The sequence below is a fragment of the Phragmites australis genome, chromosome 7 (genome assembly GCF_958298935.1).
Source record: "Phragmites australis chromosome 7, lpPhrAust1.1, whole genome shotgun sequence".
NCBI classification, from domain to species: domain Eukaryota; kingdom Viridiplantae; phylum Streptophyta; class Magnoliopsida; order Poales; family Poaceae; genus Phragmites; species Phragmites australis.
In genome coordinates, this window is record NC_084927.1 from 3,441,738 (window position 1) to 3,452,168 (window position 10,431).

The following is a 10,431-nucleotide window of genomic DNA, read 5'->3' on the forward strand; positions in this document are numbered from 1 at the left end:
AAGAGAAATTGGCATGGAAATAAAAGATGATGTTCCTGTAATTGCAATGAGACGATACAACACCTTTTCTTTTATTGTTTTTTTTTTGCAAAGTTTGTATGAAGAATCATTCAAGTTTCTTTTGGTCTACAACCTCCAAACAATGTCATTAACATGTTTAGTTCTTGGCTCGCGGGAACAGAGAAAGGGCTAAAGAAACAAATTTTGGTTGGAGCTACTGCTGTTTGCTGGTCTATATAGCTCAGCCGAAATGAATTGGTGTTTGACAAGGTACCAAAACAAACTATCATGTAGGTCATATTCAGGAGCACGTACTGGATACGGCTCTGGGCGCTTTTCCAGAAAGGGGAAGGCCGAGACAGAATGAGGGAGGCAAGTCGTCGTTTGGAGACCACCACGATGGACATCTTCGCCAAGTTCAGGTGGTGGTTTAGTAATAAATTGAATGTTTGAGATGCACATGTCTGTTAGTTTATATTTCCCTTTCCTTGCTGTCATCAGTTGGTTCATGGGCGGGCGAAGCCTTTACCTGAGCATGCACTTTTGTAATAATTAATGGTCGGCAAAAATCCAAAATTAGACAACATATATGAGCATATTTATTGAAATAGCCAACATGTAGTCGTATTTACAAATTTAGCATCCGTATTCGGCACACGGTGCACCGAAAATCCATTTTCAGTACACGGTGTACTGAAAAAGTAATTTTTTGCACACCGTGTGCCGAATACGGCACCCGTATTCGGCACACCGTGTGCCAAAAATTGTGCCAAAAATCACCTGTATTCGGCACACAGTGTGCCAAATACGGGGAAGAGTATCGTATTCGGCACACGGTGTGCCAAAAATTCCTTTTTCGGTACACCGTCCCGTCTACTTTTGGCCGTCACGTCACATCACGTAGCTTTATGCTTTCGACTTTATTCGATGCTTTCGGCCGGCTAGCTTTATTCCTTTGCTTTCGCTTTATTCTTTCGGCTGGTTGCTGCTGCTCCGCTGCTCACTTTATTCGTCCATGTTTGCATGCTGGCTCGCTTGCATGCAGCCTATAAATGGCTCGAGCAGAAGCGCAGCAGCAGCGCAGTGAGGAGGAGTAGTAGCAACGTTCAGCATTTAGCAGCAGCGGAGCAGCGAGGAGGAGGAGCAGCAGCCAGGATGAGCAGCAGCGTGAGGAGAGGATGACCAGATGCTTCTTGCTGTATATGAACAATATGAAAGTATATTCTCCTTAGTGTGTACAGAGATAGTTCAGTCACTGACAGTTGGTGCCAATACCTCCCCCACGAGACGCTGGTCGAGCGCACGAGTAAGTGTGTTATTGTACATACCATTATTATGTTAGGTGATCCATATTACAAAATTATAACTGTTTAAGTTACATACAGGAGGAGCGCACAGGGGAACGCAGGAATGCATGACTAGTCTGAGATTAATGCAGAGCACATAAACAGGTGGATGGAGTCAGCAGCAGTGGATGTCGTCGTTCCTGCGGGACAGTACGACAACGACAAGTACTAGGAGTACATTTTGTGGTACCGTTCCCGCACGCATGCCACCTTACTCAGAGGACTAGTACCGCCGGCCCTCAGACCCTTCCCCGAGGATCGTGCCCATCTTCTTTATGTGGTGGTAAGTGATGATGTACTTCTAAAGATTTTCATTAGTTACACATCCGTATTACTGACATGACCCTCATCAAATACAGACCGAAGTGAGGTACGAAATACATACGCAGGCGGAGCAAGCATGTGGGGAAGCAAGTGGGTCATCAACGCGAAGGGATCAGAACCCTCTCTGGGACTACATGAGGACGAGAGGGTCTCACATGTTATCCACATTACGTGGTCTAGGTGGTTGTGCCCCGTGTTCAAGGGGGTAAGATGTACCAGCATGGACCCGTCCCGTGCCTCCCACAGTAGTGTACACTGGGTTCCCAGCTCCCTCAATGGACACAACCTCCTCAGACTATATAGACACCTCCACCAGTGGTATCAACTCATCATGAGGACGTCATTGACTGCACGCAGCAGACGCCAACCTATAGCGACAAACAAGATTTTGACTGGGTTGCTGCATTGCAGGCGGGCAGCTTCACCGAGCTACTAAGCGGCCAGTACCCCCAATATCCTGATGCACCTGGGGATTCACAGTGGTACCAGCACGATGAGATTTCGGCAATCCAGACTCCATCGGAGCACGTACTACCGACATCCACACTTCCGCGTGAGGATCCTACATTATGGTACATGCATGGCCGAGTTAGTGGTTCTGGATACACGTTCGGTGGAGGTGCAACACGACACGACAATGATGATGACGAGTAAGGGCACACGTGGCAAGGGCTAGCGCATGCCACTGGGATGAGGGCCACACACCCGCCAGACGCTTACACTCTTGGGGATTGCGTGCAGCGTCGTCATCGTTAATGAGCCAGTGCAGTTGTTCGGTGCACTTGCACTTGTTAATGACACATGTGTTATTCACTATATTGTGTACTCATATGTACTATGTCTTATGCACTGTAGTTTTAAAGTAATTACATTTAATTTACATAATATTTGTCAAATAATTAGGACACATAACTTATTTATGAGTTACTTATTAAGCATTTGTACATATTAATTATGATATTTAATACATGTTTAATGTTTATTAAATAATCAGATATTCGTGCTTTGGTACACAGCAAGAACGTTGTAGTCAAAGATCAATACATGTATGGTGGGATATTCTAATACAAGCTATCCATGGACACCTACAATGATCAATATAGCACTAAATGCCTCCTTGCAGGTTGCGCATGGAGGGAAGGATGATTCCTTCAATGAGAGCAACCTAATCCAATCTGTGTCCAAATTGCATGCAAGACCACCCTGTTCTGCATTGACCGCTCTGCTCCTACATGTAACAACCGACAATCTTAGGATCCTCTTGCACGAGCGCCGCCAAATATACCTCAGGTTGTGCGAACTAGCCGACTATCCTTCTGTGCTAGGTTTCTCTATAAGGCATAGAAGGATGGCGATATTGCCTGACCAGTATGCATCCCATATACAGGTTTATCATTTTCTATTTGGGCACCCTACTTATCTTATTGTCACTGATTTGAATGCTCCTCATCCGCGTTATGCGTTCCCGGAAGACGCAGAGTTGATCAACAAAGAAATCCCATACTTCTTGGTGATGCATATGCTCTTCGACGGGGGTGTGATACCTGGTTTACGTAGAAGACGACAAAGATCAGTGAACCTAAGGGGTAAAAGGGCACCCTCTACTATTCTACCTGAAAACAACAAGGCCGATGAGGACGATGATTTCATGCCACCAATGCCTCGACGTTCCAGTAGCCATACAGGAGAAGGTTCAACGAACACTACAAGAGGATGTTCACACACCACATCGACATGGTGTCGAACCAACAATGAAATAGGACGTGCTCCTACCGTGATAGCTCAAGATGATGACGACGACGATTTCATGCCACCTCGACCCCTCCCTTTGAGGCCTCCATCTCCGGAGGACAGTGATGACCGTGAAGCTGATGTTGGATTTGATTGTACCCATCCTCAAAACTTCCAACCACCACCTCGGAGATGACAACCATCTTACCCTGATAGCCTTGACTGGCACAACTGTCATTCTTTCGCTAATTTACGTCATCACTTCTCACCGCCATCTTGAGATGATCAATAATACAAGGGTTAATGTTGTGCATGTTCAAACATATACCTAAGTGTTAAGGCTACCCATCGCCTTATAGACTACATGCAAGGTGAATTACGCATTTTGAAATGTACAGCTAAATTAGCAAATAATTTCAAATTTTGTTGAAAGTTGGCAATTACATGAAATGACAACACACCGGCAAATAATTTTAAATTTTGTTGAAATTTGCCAATTACATGAAGTTCCAACACACTGGCATCAAATGATAGTTAAATTAGCAAATAATTTCAAATTTAGTTGAAAATTGTCAATTACATGAAATAACAACATGCCGGTATCAAATGACAGAATCAAACCGCAACCGGCCACGACCATATTTGGCAATTACATAAAATAACAACACGCGCAAAAAAAAACAATTTTGTCAGGAAAAATGGATTTTCGGTACACCGTGTGCCGAATATGACTATATATTGTCTATTTCGGTAAATACGCTCATATATGTTGTCTAATTTTGGATTTTTGCAATGAATGGTCGTATACATTGTTATATGTAGAGATCAGGATATTTTTATTCTTAATGCAATAAACTCCCTTAATCTAAAAATCTTTAAAAAAATGGTTGGCGATGGAATTCAGTTGTGTGCCGACATAGCCTCAAGTACAGTGGCGACACGAACCAAACCAACGATCATAACAAATGTCATATTGTGTCCACGGACAAGGATATAGTATGGTTAGGTCAAGGACGTACATACTACGGTTCAGTCATACCGGTTCAGTCATATATGTGTCGTCTACGGACAAGGACATAATATTGTTCAGTCATAATGATTCTCTCTATACTGTGCATGTCTTTTTTATGTATGAGTGGATTGTATGACTGTATTTTGGAAGTGCTAGATGTCCACCAACTAAAAAATTTAGGAACTAACGGGATGGATAGATCTCCCCCGTAGCTAATAACCTAATAATCTTAAATAAATATTGCTTTCCCCAAAAGTTTTGAGTTAGACTTCACAAACTAAACCGCTGCATAAAACATTGACTTTCTCTCTGGCACTCGGCAAATAGCCTCTTTGCCGAGTGCCCGATGAAAAGCACGCGGCAAAGTCTGGGACACTCGGCAAAGAAGCCGTCTCCGGTAGTGTATGTTTCCGTTGTGCGGCGATGGATCCACCGGGGTGGGGCCTGGTACAATTTTTGGTATGGAAGAATGTAAGAGGAAGAATAAGAGAAGGAGAGAAGGAGGAACAGAAAAAAGAGGAGGAAGAAGAGATTGAGCCCCCTAATTCTTGGCTCAAGATCCGCGCCGCTATGCTGTGGAACTCTATTATTTTAAACTTGTAAAGTTATGTAATGAACTCTGTATTATATATCTTATGTAAGATTTTAATTCCGGTATTGTATGAGGACTGATACGATATATACAGTGATCAAACACAAAAGGATGAGTCCGACATATAATATCCAAGGTTGGTTGATCGAAAGCATCTTGCTTGCTGACATGGCACCAACAATAACAAATGCTTCAATGATTGATGTAGCTTGTAGCCTTGTATAATGGTATCGCTTCTTTTGTATTTTCCGGTCTTCAGTCTGAAACTAATGTATATTTATGTTACTACTAGAGCAGTAGAGCGAGCGCGCACCCTCCTCTTGACGAGCAGCCGGCGAGCTGGGCCTGCCGGACTGGTTCTGTCGCCTGAACTCATCCTGAAGTCTCTGGCATCACGCTCCTGGCTTCAGTTACTCGCTGCCAGCCGTCCCTTCCTCTACACGATCTTGAATTACCTGACTACCCGGTATGTATATCCGTGGCATTTAATTTAGCCGCATATTTTACACCACAAGCATATATATACTTTTTATTAACTTTAACAAAATTTAGATCATTAATTATCAATATATATTAATCATGAGTGCGCGCATATCTACATGAGCAAAATCAGTTTTGTTATCTTGAAATTATGTGCTCCGTTGTTGCTTAGTTTCTTCCAGCTTACAACTTTACATAAGTAATAAGTTGGTTCCGTCAAACAGGTGGATTAATATTGCAGGAGCAATGGCTGTGAATCCGCTAGACCTCTGGAACCATTGGGCGACCCAGATTCTGGTGCTTTTGAGCCTCGCGCTTCAGGTTGTCCTCCTCCTCCTCGCGGGGATCCGAAGGGGTGAAGCTTCCACCGTGCCGAAGCTCCTCCTCTGGCTTGCCTACCAACTGGCCGACTCGACCGCGATATATACCATCGGGCACCTGTCCATCAGCGCCACGGCAGATAGGCACCAACTCGTGGCATTCTGGGCACCCTTCCTCCTCCTGCACCTCGGTGGCCCGGACAACATCACGGCGTATTCGCTCCAGGACAACGAGCTGTGGCTGCGCCACCTCCTGACTCTCGTCGTGCAGGTCCTCGGAACTGCTTATGTGCTCTACAAGCACATCGCCGGCAATGGCTCCTTGGTTGTGCTGGCCTCCATCTTGATGTTCGCAGTCGGTGTTGTAAAGTATGGCGAGAGGACATGGGCGCTCAGGCGTGGCAACATGGATAGCATCCGGGGCTCTCTCAAGAATCAAAGTATGGGAAGAGGATATAATCACTTTCACCCACAGGATCGGGGGTTGGACAGAGAAGAATCCCAGTTGCGTAGAGCTCACACGTTATTCCACATCTGCAAGCGTGCCATTGTTGATTCTTCGGTCAACATTGACTCAGATGGCCATGATACCTCCGAGAAGCTTGGGAGGCCACGGGCTAGGTATATGTGGTTGTTGATGGAGATGGAGCTCTCCCTCATGTATACCAAAGCGGCAGTCAATCACACATGGTTTGGCTACTGCATCCGGCTCTTCTCACCGCTCGCCGTTGTCGCCTCGCTCCTGTTATTCTACTTCAGACGCAAAGATGGCCATAGCATAGTTGATGTTTTGGTCACATATGTCCTGCTGGTTGGTGCCTTGCTCCTAGAGACAACATCTCTGCTGAACGCACTGGGGTCGACCTGGACATTTGCTTTCTTGTATGCCACGAGCTGGGACTCGCTTCGATATACCTTCTTGTGCAATGGAAGGTGGGACCGGCTTCGTCGTGCACTTGTATCTCTTCGCTTGCTTATCAGGACAACCACTGGAAGAAGCAGTAGATCAGTGAGAAGGTGGTCCGGCACAATGGGGCAATACAATATGTTGCACTTTTGCAGTCTTTGTGATAAACCGGGTGGACCTCTACTTGGAAGGCTCGCTAAGATGTTAGGATTCAAGGAGTTGTGGGACAGAAAGCACTATTCTGGGAAAACCCAGATTTCAAAGGGGATCAAGAAGGAGGTGAACAAATATATAGACCGATTGCACAAGTTGAGGCGTACTTCGGAAGAAGTGGAGTCAGGATGCACTCGAGCTTCAGGAAGGATTGGACCATCAGGATGGATTTGAGGGAATATCGTATCAAGATGTCAGTCAACTTATCGGAATTGAGTTCCAGGAGGGCATCATCATCTGGCATATCGCCACGGAGATTTTCCTTGCCTGCAGTGCGGTCAAAAATGAAATGGAAGAAGTGAAGGCAGTCAGGGCAATGTCCAACTACATGATGTTTCTCCTCGTGGAGCGCCCATACATGCTACCAGGCCTTCCTCAAAATAGGTTGTACCAGCAAACATGCAAGAACTTGGTCGAAATACGGGACCAGGCTGAGCTCCCAACTCCCCATCCCAGATGGGGCTTGTTTACTATGCTCAAGGATTTATTCCGCCTGCGTGACGGCCCCAATTCTGACTCAAGGCTGATGCTGGTACAGGAGTTTGCCATCATCCTACGTAAAAAGGATCCACCCTTCAGCTTCGGAGCTCCTCGTCTTTCTTATGCAACTTCCATCGCCAAAAAGTTGCTCAATAGGGATAAAAGCAGGTCGTTGCAGCTGCTCCTGAAGGTTTGGACAGATATTTTGGTCTACGCAGCCAACCGATGCAGCAGGGACTCCCATGCCAAGAAGCTCAACGATGGTGGTGAGTTGATCACCGTCCTGTGGCTTATGATAGAGCACCTTCACCAAGTTTCTCTCGATGCACAAGGGAGTTAAGCCGTGAATCGCTGCTGTGGGCGCTCCTGGGAGAAGGCACCCAGCAGCTTCACTCACCTTGTAGGGATGACGCTTCCTCTGATCTCGTTGTGTTTACGGAGCTTCACCGCCGCTGCAGCCGGATGAACCCAGGATTAGGCCAGATGAATAGATCAATGTCAAATAGTTGTTCTATCTCACATCCACCAGAGTTACTTCTGCTATCTATTTCCTCTTTTTAGAGATTGATTCATGTGTTTTTGGATGTTGTTTACGGTTGCTCTATTTGGCTGTGTGCATCCTAACGATGTTTTGTCTACTCTGCTTCTTGCCAGAATGTTCTCCGTGGTGTTGCAACAAAATTAAGTCATCACACACATATATAGAATGTGTTAGGCTCTCTGTACCACTTGTTAGATCATGTTACCTTTGTTTATACATTGCATCCCTTGGGTGCAGATCTAATATTGTGAGATACGGCACTAGCGTGCGCCGTATCAAGAACAATATAAATGAATAACAGAAAACCCAAAATAACAGCGATGAGGAATGGCAAAAGCTGACCACAAATTGTATAAGCATAACTTCAAAAGACTATACGAGTTGTCGCTCTGTCGCAAGTAACTCGAGCCCTAAATTATCGGATTCTTGTCCTATACAAAAATGTGTAATGCGACAGGTTTTATTGCCCTTAAATCCTGTCAAACACTCATAATTTCTTCTATTTATTGTAGATTGAGATGTTTTGGCTTATGTTTGCTTGGGTTGTTATGGGCACACACCTTTATGATCACTGGGGGATCCAGTAAGAGCGTCGGCCATCGGGTGTTCCCAGGCACTTAAAAAAAAATCATGATTTCAGTTATACCCTTAAACTATCCATATCCTTGTACTAATAATATACTCTAAGGCCACTCCCAATGCATAGTGTCTTAGCTTATATCTAAAGAAGAAAGAGAGATTAAGACATTGATGTTAGAAACAAGCTTGCAATGCATAGTGTCTATGTGATGTTTCTTAGGTGTCATAAAGCAATTAATAGTTGCATGTAGTGTGATCAAAACTTTCATTTGGTTCATGTGGCCACTTGTGTTGCTTTTTTATTGTTCTATACCGGTACATCTATTTCAATTAAAACTACACATTGACAAAAGATACGATAATGAAAGAAATATTCATATTTAATGTTCATACCAAATGAAAATTATATAAAGGAATAGATAGCATCGAAATGGTACTGTAATCAAAGATATAAGTTAAGAAGTTACATCATTCAAAGTAATCATAATATTTTAATTTTGTTCAAACTTTTGCCAAATATGCTCAACCAAATCCTTTTTAAGCTGAATATGAGTTGGACGATCTCGAATCTTGGAATGTTTCTCTAGTACTTTCATAAATGCGGGCATATCTTCATGAGATATTTCTGGATCTTCAACAACCGATGTGCTCAGAATCTCATTCAAGTTCAAGTCATGAGTATTGGCCGCCTCTTCTTTCTCATCTTTGACTATCATGTTGTGTAGAATTATGCAAGCTAGCATAATTTTCTCAAGATCGTCTCGCTTGTACAAACGTGCTGGTCAACACAAAATACAAAAATGAGCTTGCAAGACACCAAATGCATGTTCAACATCCTTTCTTGCACCTTCTTGCTTTTGTGCAAACAATTTGTCCTTATCTGTTTGCGGCTTGTATATTGACTTGACGAATGCTGCCCATTCCAGGTATATTCCATCTGCAAGGTAGTAACCACTGTCATATTGTCTCCAGTTGACATAGTACTGCACTCGTGGAGCTTGCCCTCTCAACTCCTCAATGAACAAAGTCGACTGGTTAAGAACATTGATATCATTGTTGGATCCAGTGACACCAAAGAAGGCATGCCAAATCCAAAGATCATGCGAAGCAACCACCTCCAGAATGATTGTAGGAACACCCTAATTACCTCGAGTGAATTGGCCCTTCCATGCAACGAGAGATTTCTCCCAATGCCAGTGCATACAGTCGATGCTTCCTATCATGCCTGGGAAGCCACGACTCTCACCAATTTGCAACAATCGCTCAACATCTACAGTAGTGGGGCGTCTCAAATACTTACCACTGAACTTATCAATCACACCTTGTACAAACATCTTCATACACTCCACTAAAGTACTATTGCCAATCTTCAGGTATTCATCAAGTTGGTCTGCAGGGCTGCCATTTCCGAGTTGGCGAATTGCCGTTGTACACTTCTGCAGTGGTGAGAGCCCTTGCCGATTAAGAGCATCCTTTCTTGCAGTGAAATACGAAGACCACTCACCAAGCGCATTGACAATAAGTAGAAACAAGGGTCTGGTCATCCGAAATCTTCTACGAAAGATTTTGTCGGAGTAGAGTGGATTCTCAGAGAAATAATCATCCACTAATTGAACCAGATGAGATGCTTCCTCGCGGTCTCGATGTTTCTTCTCCCGACCACCCATGTGAACCAGATGATTGCAACAGCGGTGGATCTTCCCCCGGTGGCGGTGGCAGCGAAGGTAGAGCTTCTCCCGACGGCTGTGTGCATCCTAATGATGTTTTGTCTACTCTGCTTCTTGCCAGAATGTTCTCCGTGGTGTTGCAACAAAATTAAGTCATCACACACATATATAGAATGTGTTAGGCTCTCTGTACCACTTGTTAGATCATGTTACCTTTGTTTATACATTGCATCCCTTGG

General features: G+C 44.3%; 1 protein-coding gene across 1 annotated transcript; it reads left to right on the forward strand.

Annotated features, from left to right (window-relative positions):
* The first annotated feature begins 5,719 nt into the window (after positions 1 to 5,719).
* LOC133923778 (uncharacterized) lies at positions 5,720 to 7,969 on the forward strand. Its single transcript, XM_062369036.1, has 2 exons — positions 5,720 to 6,872; positions 7,027 to 7,969. The coding sequence occupies exons 1-2, from the start codon at positions 5,732 to 5,734 to the stop codon at positions 7,743 to 7,745; spliced, it is 1,860 nt and encodes a 619-aa protein (XP_062225020.1). The 5' UTR covers positions 5,720 to 5,731; the 3' UTR covers positions 7,746 to 7,969.
* Positions 7,970 to 10,431: the final 2,462 nt, after the last annotated feature.